Here is a 15592-nt window from a genome sequence, read left to right as displayed (position 1 = left end):
TCTTCTTTTTGGTGGAAAGATTTAATTTCTATTGGTGATTTAGAGAGAGATGATTCCTTGTCCGATCAGTGTGTTTTTAAAGTGGTTAATGGGTTTTCTACACCCTTTTGGGAATCAAAGTGGAGGAATAATATGTGCTTGAGAGAGGAGTTTCCGGCTTTATTCTCCTTCTCGGCTTTGAAAAAGGTGTCGGTGGCGGGTATGGGTGGTTGGAAAAATGGCAATTGGGAATGGGGAAATTGCAGTATTTTGGATACACATTGATAGCCAACATTTGAGATCGACTTTGGCTCTTTTTCGGAGCTCAATTGTTGGAGGCGATCCTACTAGCATAGAGAATGATGAGGTTAGGTGGAGGGCTTCGGGGGAAGGCATTTTTTCCGTGGCTTCTTGCTATAGTCTTATGGCTAGGAAGCGTATACCGTGTGGGCCTTTTGAGAAGTTCAATGAAGTTTTATCTTTATGTTGGAAGATGGATGTTCCTTTCAAAATCAAGACGTTTGGTTGGAGGTTTTTTGTGAATAGACTTCCTTTCAAGGATTTACTATCGGTTAGAGGTATAGTGTTACCACCGGATAATTTAAGGTGTGTTTTTTGCGGTATTGATCCGGAAAATCGCGATCACTCTTTTTTGAAATATAAAGGTGTGGAGGTGGTGTGGAGAGATATCTCTTCTTGGATTGGGAAGCCTTGGAGGGTAATGGATGAAGAGTGCAAAGCTTGTTTCATGGATTGGTATTCTTTTTGTAAAAAGAAAAAAGTGAAAGTGAACAAATTAGGTGTAGTGTGGATAGCTACTATGTGGATTCTTTGGATTAGTAGGAACAGTATATGCTTTCGGAACGAAGTTTGGGATGTGAATAATACATTGTGGAAGATTAAATCTTTGTTGTGGAAATGGTCTTTTTTTGGAGAAATTACTCACCCCATTAGTAGCTTTTACGAGTTTAACAAGGATCCGTTGTTATTCCTATCGTAAGTCTAATTGGTTTTGTAATTTCCTTTTGGCCGGTTTTTTCCGCTATATTGTGTAATCGGATATTGAGAACGTTTAGTTCTCCGTTTTATTGAATCTTGCTTACACACAAAAAAAAAATTCTATATGAACCAAAATATTAAGTGTGATTGGACAAATATATTAAGTGTTATGTATCTTCCCAATACAATTTTCTCTAACCTCATACTCAACCTTTTCAATCAAAATATTTTAATTAATTAAATTCAAATATTTTTACTACTTTAACTTCTACAACTTATGAGGACAATAATTAATGATTGTTTTTAATTTTTTTTATCATTCACTATTGTAATAGTCATTTAATGAGTTTGGTAATAAGTGATTTTAAGACCAATAATTTTTGTGACAGAATAAACTTAGCCAAAATTCTTATTTAAGTAAATGATTTTATAATAGATTATTTTTAATAAATATTTTTTACAATTATGGATTTTAAAAATAAAATAATATATAAGAAAATTTATGCTTATAAAATGAAATTAATAATATTTTTTATGGTGAAGTCTCATTTTAGTCCCTCACAAAAACTGCAGAGGTCAGATTAGTCCCTAAGAAAAAAAAGTCCCTATTAAATCCCTTACAAAATTTAACCAAGCCATGTTAGTCCCTTGACTAATATTTTTTTTAAAATTGGTTTTTTCCCTACTTTTGAACCGTGACTGGACTACTAATAAAGACTCATTTTAGTCCCTCACAAAAAAGGAAGAGTCCAAATTAGTCCCTAAGAAAAAAAAGTCTATATTTAATCCCTTACAAAATTTAATCTAGTCATGTTAGTCCCTCTTTTAGTTTTTTTCTTCAAATTGATTTTTTTTAAATTTTGACTGGACTCCTATTTTACGACTGTTGAATTGAAATTATTTATGAAGGAATTGTAGATAAATCATCGCGATACCACGACGTTCTTTTCTTTGTTTAGTTTATTATCAGGCTTATGTATGGGTGACTATGGTTTTTGTTGTTATGTATTATTGTGTATTAGGTGTCGTTATTGTTTTAGTTGTTAATGATCTTTTAGGAAGATTTAGTTTTGTTACTGAGGTGATTTAGGATAATTTCTTGCTTTTGTAAATAATAGTTGTGGAGAAAATAATACACATGGTATGTTGGAAGAGAATTGGTTTATACCATATCACTTAGACTTTGATGATAACAAAGTATTTAATGAACAATTACGTACACTACCATATGTTCAAGTTTGCAGGATCATTAGTCAAAGAATTTACCGGACTCTGACTCTGATAGGAACATATGAAGAGAAGCTTGAGACTCAGATTATGAAAGATCAGAATATAAGGACTCAAATTCTGAATGATAAGATTTTAATGTGTCACATATAGGGAACCCAACTTCTGATGGAAACTTAGACTCTGAAGACCATGTGCAAATGAACTCAACCCCTCACAGTACTCAATTTCTGAAAGCAGGTCTAAAAGAGGGACTAACATGACTCGATTAAATTTTGCAGTCTTCAATTATTTGGAAAAAATTATATTATAATGTTATTCATATAATAAAGGTTATAACGTGACGCGAATGATGACATTGGAGAGAATGCACGCGAAATTGAAGTACTGAAGTCTTTGCGAAGTAAAAAAGAGTTAAAAATCATGTTAATAATTAAAAATAAAAACAAAATTTTATATTAAAAAAATGTACATCTAATATTAAAAAAAAATGTACATTTGAAACGGAACATGAAGTTATTGATCAAAATATTGATTACTAATGAGACATGAAATTACTGATCAAAATATTTTTTTAACGGGACATGAAGTTACTTAATGTTGATTATTTATTTTTCAAATAATAATTATTAATTTTAATTAAAAAAATGTACTTCTAATATTAAAAAAAAAATCTAAAACGGGACATAAAGTTATTGATCAAAATATTAATTATTAACGGGACATGAAATTATTATATTGATTATTAACGAGACATGAAGTTACTGATCAAAATGTTTTTTTAACGGGACATGAAGTTACTTAATGTTGATTATTTATTTTCCAAATAATGATTATTAACTTTAATTAAAAAAATTTATATTAAAAAAATGTATATCTAATATTAAAAAATAATAATAATTAACATCTCAAACGGAACATGAAGTTATTGATCAAAATATTGATTATTAATGGGACATAAAGTTAGTGATCTATATATTTTTTTTATTAATTATACCTTTAATTATTATTTTTTCACGGATAATCAGACATTTTTTTATTAAAAAAAAATGAAACAAATGCGCGTCCCGTACCAGAACCCGTGCGAACGCACATGTTTGTTACTAGTAGTGCAATATGTTGACAGCCATCTTGCACTCTTTTCTATCTCTCTATCTAATTTCCTAACCTTGAAAACCCTACATCCAATTATTTCTGTGGAAAATCTCAATCTTATATCAGCTACCACCTCATTCAACCTCATGCTGGAATTGTATTTCAACTTGTCTACAATTACACTAGCAACCCAATCAGCATTCGCATTTTTATTGTAAATTTTTCTTCCACATTTGTGTTTGTGAAACAAAGATTTAATCCTAAATGTTGTAGACCTCAGAACTCTGCTGCAAAGGACAGTGTAGCTACACTTCTTATTCTCCTTACAAACAACCTTGCACCTACTCCCATCATTCTTTACAAACTTTACCTCTCTACCATTCAACATATTATGCTCCAAAATGGTCTTCTTACACGGTGACAGTGATGAGAATTCTAGCCCAACCTTGAATGTGAAATTCTTAGTAAGTGTTTACTCCTCATTAAACCTAACAACTACAGGCCTGTCCCCACAATTTTCCTCTTCTGTCCCACTATCAAATTCATATGTCATATGTTTTTTTTCTATTACATGTTCCCTATCCATCTCTGCAGTAGTTAACCTTATAGGTGCTTTACTTGGAACATTCCCTTCAACATTCACTTCAACATTCTCCCTTCTAGGATTAGATTCAACATTCTCCATTGTAACAGTTGCTTCAACATTCTCCCTTTAACCCTTCATCCAAATGGTCTTCATCAAAGTCGTACATCCTCTCTTCTTCACTATCATCAAAGTGTATGTCACTCATACTGTCCTTATCACTCTCACAATCACTTGCCTCAACATCATGACCCTTTTGTTTCCCATTAGCCTCTCCATGTATGTCATTTCACCTGTTGAAAGTCTTACCTCCATATATATTTCACTATCACAGTTTTTCTACTCAACTTGTGTAGATAACATTAATGTAACAAAATCATTTGTAAATGGTTTCAAATCATTTTCAAGAATACTATCTTCATTTTTTCACCACATTTTCATTTGATCACAATTAAAGGTTGAGTCAAATGCCTTCAGTATGTCAATTGCTTTAAAGTATGACCAGTAATCAGAATCTTGCTCTTTGACTGCGTATACTTCTCCCATCGTACCTCAGATCTGGATCCTTTATAAAACGACCCTTGGTATAAAATAACACCTTAAATGACCACATTTTCTTGTAAAAGGCAGGTATTTCATAGGGTAAATATGACATTACTTATTAAAAGCTAAATACAAAACCGTAAATTGCAGTTAGACAAACTATGTGGGACAAATCAAAAGTGGAACATATGTAAATAGATGAAAAATTTAACAAATGCAAAAATTCAACAACCAAGACAAATTGTTAACCGATTTAGGGACCAACCTGAGACCATAGCTTTCGCAGGCACCTTAGAACTAAGGGACCACCACTATTTGTTTTGTTGGAGAAGAGAAATGAGGGACCAACTTCAAACTATTAGGGTTTTGCGTTTTGAGGACTTCTTAATTTAGAAACATGTAACAAATGGTCACTAATTGATTTTACGCATACACTTAATTAAAGTTTATACCCAATAAAAAAAATTAAAAATGAAAGGACCAATAACATGCTAACCGTAACAAATATTCAGATTTTAGCGAATATATCAAAAACCTTTCGCGTTAACGCTTCAGCGTTTCGCTTCAAGAAATCGTTGAAAGAATGAAATCGTTCTAGGTTTCGAAATCAATATCAGGTTCGATTTCCTCTCTCCCGATCTTCGTTTGGATTCGTCTTTTGGATTAGTCTTTTCAATTCGTTTTTTCAATTCGTCTTTGCATTAGGTGTTTTGTGCTCTAAGAAGTCCAAGCTTGCCGGGTTAGATTTTGGACCTTCGTACCAGGTATTCTTCAGTTTCCTATCAGTTTCTATTTTGCTAATTGTTATTGTTTTTTGCTGATGATCATGATCATGTGTTTGCGAAACTTAGATTTGATTAAGTGTCAAGCTGAACAAATATTGAGTATTGGTTGAGATGGATAATGCCTAAACTAAACCGAACATGTGAATATGTGTTAGGGCAGATATAATTCTTTCTCTATGTGAGTCTTTAATTTCCGTCTTCGATCCGTTGAATTGTGGTGTTGTAGTTTTGTTTGTATGGCTTTGAACTTTACATTTTATGTGTTCTAAGATGATCATGATCATGATGGTGTGTTTGCGAAACTTAGATTTGATTAAGTGTCAAGCTGAACAAATATTGAGTATTGGTTGAGATGGATAATGCCTAAACTAAACCGAACATGTGAATATGTGTTAGGGCAGATATAATTTTTTCTCTATGTGAGTCTTTAATTTCCGTCTTCGATCCTTTGAATTGTGGTGTTGTAGTTTTGTTTGTATGGCTTTGAACTTTACATTTCATGTGTTCTAAGATGATCATGATCATGATGGTGTGTTTGCGAAACTTAGATTTGATTATGTGTCAAGCTGAACTAAAATTGAGTATTGATGAAAAATGTAAACTAAACCGAACGTGTAAGTATGTGTAAATTGAGTATAATTCTTTCTCTCTTTGAGTCTTTCTTTAATTTCCGTCTTCGATCCGTTGAATTGTGGTGTTGTAGTTTTGTTTGTATGGCTTTGAACTTTACATTTTATGTTTTCTAAGATGATCATGATCATGATGGTGTGTTTGCGAAACTTAGATTTGATTAAGTGTCAAGCTGAACAAATATTGAGTATTGGTTGAGATGGATAATGCCTAAACTAAACCGAACATGTGAATATGTGTTAGGGCAGATATAATTCTTTCTCTATGTGAGTCTTTAATTTCCGTCTTCGATCCGTTGAATTGTGGTGTTGTAGTTTTGTTTGTATGGCTTTGAACTTTACCTGTTTTGTGTTCTAAGATGATCATGATCATGATTGTGTGTTTTCGAAACTTAGTTTTGATTATGTGTCAAGCTGAACAAATATTGAGTATTGGTTGAGATGGATAATGCCTATACTAAACCGAACGTGTGAATATGTGTTAGGGCAGATATAATTCTTTCTCTATGTGAGTCTTTCTTTAATTTCCGTCTTTGATCCGTTGAATTGTGATGTTGTAGTTTTGTTTGTATGGCTTTGAACTTTACCTGTTTTGTGTTGTAAGAATCTGAATAAGTAGCTGAATTATGTTGTGTTCTAATATGTTACTTGTAATTATTTTAGGTTTAGAACATGTATAGAATCTACAGATGTAGTTTTGAGTTGACATAAAGTTTTGCTTTAGTTAGCTGATTTGCATTTAATCATATTGAACTTCAAAGAATGTAATTGTTTCATGTACATTATTATATGATGTCATTCACTTCTTATATACGGTATTCTTTGCCGGTGACAGTTGAAAATTGACAACAGAACGTGTAAGTGTGTGTTAGGGCAGGTATAACCTGTTCTCTCTTTGAGTCTTACTTTAATTTCAATCTTCGATCCGGTGAACTGTGGTGTTGTAGTTTTGTTTTTATGGCTTTAAACTTTACCTATTTTGTATTTGAAGCATCTCAATTGCAGTCATTCAGTTCAGAATTGTGTTCTAGTTTTGTAATTCATTTGTTTTATTTTTTTGCAATTTGTTGATTTCAGTTATTTATTCATATAAATATATTCGAACTTTTAGTGATATGCTTAAGTGTAATCAATTTGCAGGAACAATGACGTCAAGACATGCTCTAACTGTCAATGATAAAAAATTATGGATGAAGTGCGCTGGTAACATACCCTTTGATCTCTCGATCAACGCGCTTGTATATTACTTACCAGAAGGAGATGCGGACAATGCTGGGAGATCCGAAGACCAGGAATTGAAAGATCGCTTAAGAAGCACCTATAAAAGCGCCTACCTATGTCAAATTTTATCGATCGAATATCTTGCAGATGCTGAATATGAAGAAGTATTCGCAAAGATACGGTTGAAAGCTGTCGAGGAAGATGAGTATCTTAATCCACTTGATGTTTTTGACAGGGCAGAAGACGATAATGGTTTTTTTGTGAAAACTCTTACCGACAATGACATTAACAAAGCCTTATATTTGCCAAAATCGACTTCGGGTGAGAACGGTGTTTTTCCTTCGTATGAAGCAAACTCAGAGTTGTCTCAGGACATTGTGCTAATTGATTTTGACGATAAACGTTGGAAACTTACCCATATCTCTCAGAAGGCAAAAGACTGTTTTGGGCTTGGAGCTGGATGGATCAAATTTGTTAAAGATAAAAAATTAACTTTAGGAGATACTGTCATTTTCAAAAAGAACTCTAATCCCTCAACAGTATCGGTTGCCTTCCAAAGGAAAGATTGTCCTTCTGCCAGAAAATATGGCTACATGATAGAAGATTACAGTTTGGAAGGATGTATTGTATCCCATGCAAGGAGTGCAGAAGCTAAAGAGGAGTTTACAGTCGTATACTTTCCGCATTGGATAGAGTTTTTAGTGCATCCGAATGTTTCATTTAGCTCAAAGGGGAAACTTGCTAAAAACATGAGGGTTAAGAAGTCAAATCCCCAAGGTACCGGCCGTAATTGTGTAGGCGGTTATTTGCAAATTCTTGGCGAAGCAAATGACCTTACATGGTCAATGTCAAAGGTATGTGATTTTTGTTTTCCTGCGCTTTGATCAGTTTTTTATTCCCTGTAGCAATGAGGCTGAACTGTAGGAAACAAAATTATTCTTTAATATGAATGCCTTTTCTGCTTTAGGTTCATAAGTTTTTTATTCCCTGTAGCAATGAGGCTGAACTGTAGGAAATAGAGTTATGCTTTGATATGAATGCCTTTTCTGTTTTAGGTTCATTGGGATGGCGAATGCATCGCATCGTGGGTCAACCATTGGCAGATCCAACCACTCGATGATCCGATTCCGGGAAGATTGAAGCATCGCATACCCAAACTTCGCCCTCGCAGATCAAACCCTTCGAAAAAAGCTCCAACACTGGAAACTTCATCCAACACTGAAGATGTGATCCCTGAATCTAACACTGGAGATGTGATCCCGATCCCTGAATCTAACACTGGAAATGGGATCCCTAACCCTGAATCCAACACTGGAGATAGGATCACTGAATCTGAATCCAACACTAGAGATGGGATCACTAAATCCAACACTAGAGATGGAGATGGGATCACTAAATCCAACACTGGAGATGGAGATGGGATCACTGAATCTGAATCCAACAGTGGAGATGGGATTTAACCTCTATGCTGATGCTAAATTTGGATAGCCAGAACTTATAGCACATTATCATTTTGTTGATACTAAATTGAGAAATGTCGCCAAAACTTATAGCATACTATCATTTTGTTAATGCTAATTTAGAAAAGTAGCCAAAACTTATAGCACATTATCATAGAAAAGATTAATTCTGGTACAATTTTTATGTTACCTTTTCAAGCCCATCCATTAAAACACGACACATTCCAAGTCGTCTATTTTGAAATTGGTAGTGATTAGAAGAACTTCAGCTATCTTGTCTCCAAATGTCTTACAAAATGATATGACAAGTTAAAGAAATGCAATCACAGAGTTATGCAAAACCTACTACTTGATTCGATTCTAAGTAGTCGCAATCCTATACTCACCTTATAGTAGCCACACTGACTAGTTCTTCATTCCTCTCAAGAAGTACATACAATATAGAAACCCTGGAATTTCAAAGGGTCCGTAGTACATATATAAAGGTCCGGATCGGTGCGAATATAACAATAATGTAGCATAACTTAAAGATAAAATATCATGATCATGGACAATGTATACATGTGAACAAACCCATTAGTGAAAGAAAGGACTCATAGATGTACATAATCCACACATTTAAATGAAACAAATACTGATAAAAACGAAGGGGCTTTGAGGTGCATATATAGTTGAAATCTCAAACCCTACACTGATGCTTTTGCATGCCAAAACCAAAATTGAACGATATATTTCACAAGAGCTAAAATACTCTTCAAAAACATTGGCTCAGTATTTGTGTTGCCATCCATATAGGCATAGATTTTTCGCAATAAGCTGGAAGAGAAGAAATTTGTAGTAAAACATTCAACCGAAAGTGCAACGCTGAATTTGCTGTAACTCTCTGCCTGCCACTAGATCATTTTCAGCATTGTCAACACCACAACTCTCAGAATTGACACACTGAAAGCAAGTAAGAAAATATCCATCCTCTTTCTCTTCAATTTTGTTTTGGCCGCAAATCCCGCAACGGCATGATGGACAAAACCAATTACCATCGGGGATGCCCTACACATGCAGAATGAAACTAGTTAATACGGCATTGAAGTTGTGAATCGAAGGAGTTACATCATCATGGACATAAAAATGAAAGCAAATATAGCAACATGATAGAACTTAATAAGCATGATTGAAAAGGAAACTGGTTAATAATCTAACTCCAAATTAAGACACTTGCACTGGTCGCATAAAATAAGTTCACCACCATAGTTACAAACAGATGTTGTCATTTTCGCCTTCAAACAGATTACTGCATGGTTTCTCTTTGGTTTCCCTTGACCTATGATCATGCATTACTTCCCTCATGCAATCTAACAGTGACCTACCATCCTTCAAAAAGATACATGCCGAAGGCCTGCAGTTACTTCTTCCACCAGCATGGTTGGAAAGCGGCGGAGTCCATTATACATTCTGACAACATTTGCACCTAATTCCTCGCGAACGTAGATGAGTTTCTGCCTTCTGTTTCCCAGTAATAGATCTTGTATCTTGGCAACACAACGTCGCAATCTATTAACTAAGACACAATATTTTGAGGCTTTTGATGTGACAAACCCAAAACCTTCTGCACCCTTTTGCTTGATCTTAGCACCCGGGTAAGTTCTTCCTTCTCTTGATCCTTTTGTGCACTAGTCTTTGAAGTCATTGCGCCTTTACGGTTAGGTACTTCCTTCTCTAGATTCTTTTGTGCACTACTCTTTGAAGTCCTTGCGCCTTTACGGTTTCTCCTTGCAGTTGGTGATGAATCATATATAGTTTGTAATTCAGGATCTTCTTAAAGCAATAGAGCATCACCATCAACATGATCTGAGTCAGTCCATTCAGGAATTTTTTCTTTAAGGTATAGCTCGCATGCACCCTGGAGACTTGTACAAATTTGCCCTCCTTCTTCCAGTTGGGTAGTCAAAGATCCATCCTTCTGCTAACAGATGTTTTTTTGCCTTCAATTTCCACTCTCTCTTCTCAGCCGAGTTTCTCTCTAATGTGTACAAGTAATATTTCACGACGGCTTGAGGACAGAATTCTGATCCGAATTGAACTTTAACTGGGGAAGGCTAATTGGTTGGAGGACAAAGATCTAGATCATTGTTCATTTGTGGTGGATCAGAGACCAGATGTGAAAGATTTCTGTCAATCTGGGACAGCACAGAGTTCATGTTGGGATCCTCTTGCAAAACTTTAGTTACTAGAAAAATCCAAGTGTAACACTTCTGACCATGCTTATCCGGCATCGTCTATGTTGAGGACAATTTCCCAACCAAGAAATGCAAGATGTTTCCTTACTTTCGTCTTCAAAGTTTCCCGAACCATCTTGCTCCTACATCCAAGTGCATACTCGTGAATAACTTTAGGACAGAATTCAACTTCAGAAAGTCTCAGAGATTGCCAAATTACGGACTTAGAACGTCTTCGTTTTTTCAAATCTTATCTGATTCATGCTCTTCATGTAATATAATTTGCTTCTCAAAGTCCCCATTCACCAAAGGAGTAATATATAGTATTTGTCTCTTGGACAAGAAACCGTTGACTTCTCAAACCCCTTCGTCTAAAACACACACGTCATCAAGAAAAAGCAAACCAACTTCACAATGGAAACCAAAAACAACAAGGTTGGAAATGAATTATGTTGTGGTTTCATGGAAATAATTTTCAATCTCAAAAGCCCTAGACTAAGAAACTCATTAGTCCAATCCCTACCATTGAAAACTAACAACAATGATCATCTCAAAAATGAATCAAACTTGTCTCCAAAGAAAGTGAAAAGAATCTCCACCATCGCTATACTCACTAACATTCGAACCGTATTTCAGATGCTACTTCAAGAAGCTCGACATCCTCACTGTCCGCGGATAATTCAACCCACATAAGGGTTGAACAAAACTGTAATACGAACGATGATATCAAGCTTCAGATAGAATCAACGCGGAATTCTCCACAACTTGCTAGAATAAGCGCTATTCGCCCTCGCGAAACCAAGAACATGTCCATAGATAAAGACTTTGCTCCCTTGAAACTCACTGGAAACTTGCTAGTGAACACTCCAAGATGAAAAAGTGTTAAACGTTTACCTAAGCATTCAGAGGTAAACTCTATGTCAAGTTTTTACAATAGTAACAATGCGAGAAAAATGGTTATGGGGAATATTTTGAGGAAGAATAGTATTGAACTTGCACAGTTTTTAAGCAAAAGACACAATGGTATAGAACATGAAGTGTCGAAATCAAAAGGAAATGAAGCTTACCAAAAGGGTAATTTTGAAGAGGCTTTGGCTTTGTATGATAAAGCAATTTCTCTTGATTCGAATAAAGCAGCTTATCATTGTAACAAAAGTGCTGCTTTGATTGGATTAGGAAGGTGTCAAGAAGCAGTTCTTGAGTGTGACGAATTGATTTGGTTGGATCCTTCTTATAACAGAGCTCACAATCGGTTGGCAACAATATATTTCAGGTACTTGGTTTTTTCTATATTGATTCTGTCTCACGATCCTTGATATTGAGGATATTCGCGTTCAAATGTGTTCAATGCAACCTAAATCGCGTTAGGATGTTGCTCATTGAATTTCAAATTTTAATGCATATTGGGAGAAGTCGAAAAGGCGCTGGATTGCAACCGATCAACCTCGTGTGTTGATTCTATTCTTGCTTTTCAAGCTCGGGCTCCACAAAATAACATTAACTAATGCATTGAAACTACGAAGTTCAATGAATGGAGTGTTGTATTAAAGGAAACATAGTCTGCATTATTCTTAGGTACTGATTCAGCCCCCCGGGTAAGTTCCTCAATCAAGCATTAGGTTTCACAAAAAATTGTTTTATCTGTGCTAGAATTGATGCTGATTAGAATTGTTTGTATGTGTCTTAGATTTATGCTTTACAAACTGAAGCCTTATTGAAACTCCTAAGATATGAAGAAGCAAATGCTATTTATGAAAAAATGCCAAAATTTTCACTTGACTGGTGTAACAAGATCTTTGGCATGGCTGCTAGTGCTTAAATATTGATTCATGTTTACTTGGCATCCGACAGGTTTGAAAAAATAATTCACCTTTAGATGATTTCTTCATTCATTAGAGTTGTTTATGTTTTTGGAGGTCTTATATAGATTATCAATGTCTAAACCACCGTTTAATATTGTCACAGTTAAATCGTGGTTAAATAACGTCTTTATTTATTTTGCTATGGTTAAACCTCGACTTACCTATACAGTTCCTCTAAAAACTTGAGACGACTCTATATTTTATGAACTTAGTTTGGAGTGAACCTAAGTCGATTGACAAGTTTAAGGAAGTTGTCATAACAGCTCAGAAAGTAGCTAAGGTTGATCCAAGCAACAAGGAAGTTGTCATAACAACTCGGAAAGTAGCTAAGGTGATCCAAGCAACAGAGAGATGATTTCAGTAACATCGGTCAGAGTGAATGGAAACTTACTCTTCAAGGCATCGAAATTCAGCGAAGCATGTGCAGTATATAATGAAGGATTAGATCATATTCCACACAACTCAGTTCTTCTATGCAATCGAGCCGCGTGTCGTTCTAAGCTAGGACAATATGAAAACGCAATTGAAGATTGTGATTCAGCATTTACGCTTCATGTTAGAAAGCTACATCAATAATAAATTCTTCTTGTATTGTACTTTGTTAGAACAACAATCCTTCATGTTATATTTAAGGACTTGTGTTAAAGCTATTGGGCTTTCCTATGACCCACGTTACTTGGCCCATTCTAGTTTTTCATGTTACTCCGTTTATTCCCTTTTAGACAATTTTTTTATAGATCCATTTGAGGGAGAATTCTTACTGAAAACCCCATAATATCTTTGACTTCAGAGATGCATCTCCGAAGTCACTTTTTTTTTCCATATTTTCTCAGAATTTAGAAATACATCTCCGAAATAATTAAAAATGCGAAAATAGGTGCTTTCAAAGATGCATCTCTGAAAAATGCAGCAAATTTTCTTTTTCTTTTCTAAACAATGTTTAGTCCCGTATTATAAATTAATCAACAATGCTTAATGTAAATAATGCTTGATCTAAACAAAATATAACACGCAAATTAGAATAAAATACGAATATTATATATATACAAAAAATAGTTGTACGTAAATGTCAAAATGGTACAACAAAAATACAAAAAAGTCAAGCATAAAACATAAATAGGCAACTGCTACTGAGTATGCCTAACCCTAACTTCCTGGGACCTCATCTGCCTCCTATACGCCGCCACACCGGCCGCGTCACTGACCATCCTCTCCACAATGGCAACTGCCTCTGGACCGCCATGCTCAATGATACCTCGGTCCAATGCATCCCGCTCAAGCATCTCTATCCGCTGGTCATCCTCGACCTGCTGGTTCTCCAAGATCTCATTGTGTCCTGGCCTAGGAGGATCTCCAGGAGCATCGGGTGTCATTAGAGGATGTGACACCCGATAAAACCATGTCACATACCCATCCACACAGTGTCAGCTCTGGGTGGCCACCAAACGCCGATACTCCTCAAGCACCAAATGATGCACCCAATCCTCAAATATAGCAGTGAGCTCCACTCGGGTAACGGTGTCGGGAGCAGCCTCAAATGGAGACCTCGGTATCATCTGCACACGTGCAAACTGCCTCATGCACCGCTCCGGCAGATATCTGGACATGGCGTTGGTCTCACATGCCAACCATCTAGAATATAATGCGATGCGGTCGAATGGGACAACATCATGGTAATCAGTGAACGACGTCCAATGGATATCATCGTCAGCAGTGCGGTCGAGGTACACGCGATATGGGCCCACTCCGTTATTCCCCCTTTGGAGGACGTATCGTGGGACCCTGGGCATGGCGTCAACATTGTAATACGGTGAACTGACTTTATATTTTTAAGCAAGCAAAATGTTGTGGTGAGCAAGAGTCGCCACCGACTTTTATTTTATCCAATTAGGAAAGGTATAAAAGAACAGGAAAGACCTTCTTTGAAAAGAGATTGAGTTCGGGGGGTAGGTTATGAAAAGGGAAGGTGTAAACACCCTTTTCATCCGTAGTTATCTACGGGCTCTTAGTTGCTTAGCTCACTTTGTTTGTTTTGAAATGTTTGTGTCGTGTGTGTTTAGAAAAATGATTTGATTTTGAGAATGTCTAAAAAGACAACGTTAGAAAATGGGGTGTGAAAAGTATTTGTTTTTGTTTGAATTGATTGTGAGCAAGCACTTAAGAGTTCCTACCCTAGTTCGTAAGGTCTTTCCTATTCTAAATACTTTCCTTGAGCGATAGTACTATCCATACCATATAAGGGTAGGTAGTCCTATACATTAGATGTGCGGGTCATCGAAGGGTCATCAGATGGTCTTATAAGGCAACATGTAAGGACGTCTTAGCATTCGAAGGGACGATCATCATTTTATTGTAGGCAACTCGAAGGGACTATGATGACATTAATCGGAGGCGACCTTGCTAAGACATTCCGACGTTCGAGGGACTTTACCATTTAAATCGAGAAAGGCAACCAAGAGGGGAAACCCTAAAGGTGAGTGTGTGCAACAAGTATGTGTGTTATGTTCAGATATTTATCTTTGAGTTAGCGATCTAACAATTGTTTTTAAATCTTGTCATACAATCCTAGTTAGCATACATCTAAGCAATTAAATTTGCAGGAAATTAAAATGCGGAAATTAAATCCTACACTACTAGTACTTTACACCCGTGCGAGGCACGGGTTAAATATTTTCTAAGTAAAAAATCTCATTTTAAAAACACTTATAATTTACAATTTTTATTTATAGTTAGATTACTATTGTATAGATAAAATGTCATTGTTATTAATAATATACATAAAAAATTTACTTAACTAAACTTCTTTGTAAATTATAAAATAATTTGGACATTTTTAATTTATTAATAATTTGTGTAAGTTTTAAAAAAATTAACTCGTTAAATAGTTGTATCAACTGTTGACTTTTCCCCGTTTATAAAATTATTTACAACTTATTCCCGTTTATAAAAATAATTGTATAATCAGTTGACTTTTTCCCGTTTATTAAAATATTTAT

The 15592-nt window shown here is 35.3% G+C and overlaps 2 protein-coding genes and 2 pseudogenes across 2 annotated transcripts; 3 read left to right on the top strand and 1 right to left on the bottom strand.

The window, feature by feature from the left end:
• The first annotated feature begins 403 nt into the window (after positions 1-403).
• LOC131619103 (uncharacterized) lies at positions 404-979 on the top strand. The gene has a single exon (XM_058890241.1). It carries the CDS (start codon positions 404-406, stop codon positions 977-979), a length of 576 nt encoding a protein of 191 aa, XP_058746224.1.
• Positions 980-4891: 3912 nt separating this feature from the next.
• Positions 4892-8618, top strand: LOC131620598 (auxin response factor 17-like). The gene is made up of 4 exons (XM_058891728.1): positions 4892-5043; positions 5132-5190; positions 6981-7915; positions 8117-8618. The coding sequence occupies exons 3-4, from the start codon at positions 6986-6988 to the stop codon at positions 8519-8521; spliced, it is 1335 nt and encodes a 444-aa protein (XP_058747711.1). The 5' UTR covers positions 4892-5043; positions 5132-5190; positions 6981-6985; the 3' UTR covers positions 8522-8618.
• Positions 8619-8879: 261 nt separating this feature from the next.
• Positions 8880-11123, bottom strand: LOC131619102 (uncharacterized; annotated as a pseudogene).
• Positions 10969-12322, top strand: LOC131620599 (uncharacterized; annotated as a pseudogene).
• Positions 12323-15592: the final 3270 nt, after the last annotated feature.

Source organism: Vicia villosa, linkage group LG7 (genome assembly GCF_029867415.1).
Source record: "Vicia villosa cultivar HV-30 ecotype Madison, WI linkage group LG7, Vvil1.0, whole genome shotgun sequence".
Classification (NCBI taxonomy): domain Eukaryota; kingdom Viridiplantae; phylum Streptophyta; class Magnoliopsida; order Fabales; family Fabaceae; genus Vicia; species Vicia villosa.
This window is presented reverse-complemented; position numbering and strand designations above follow the sequence as displayed.

What these genes read in the sequence shown, in the direction of transcription:
- LOC131620598 (XM_058891728.1), top strand. Translation starts at nt 6,986, where the DNA reads ATGACGTCAAGACATGCTCTAACTGTCAATGATAAAAAATTATGGATG. An exon ending in TTACATGGTCAATGTCAAAG is followed by an intron (nt 7,916 to 8,116) that starts GTATGTGATTTT and finishes TTTCTGTTTTAG; the next exon opens with GTTCATTGGGATGGCGAATG.
- LOC131619103 (XM_058890241.1), top strand. Translation starts at nt 404, where the DNA reads ATGGCTAGGAAGCGTATACCGTGTGGGCCTTTTGAGAAGTTCAATGAA.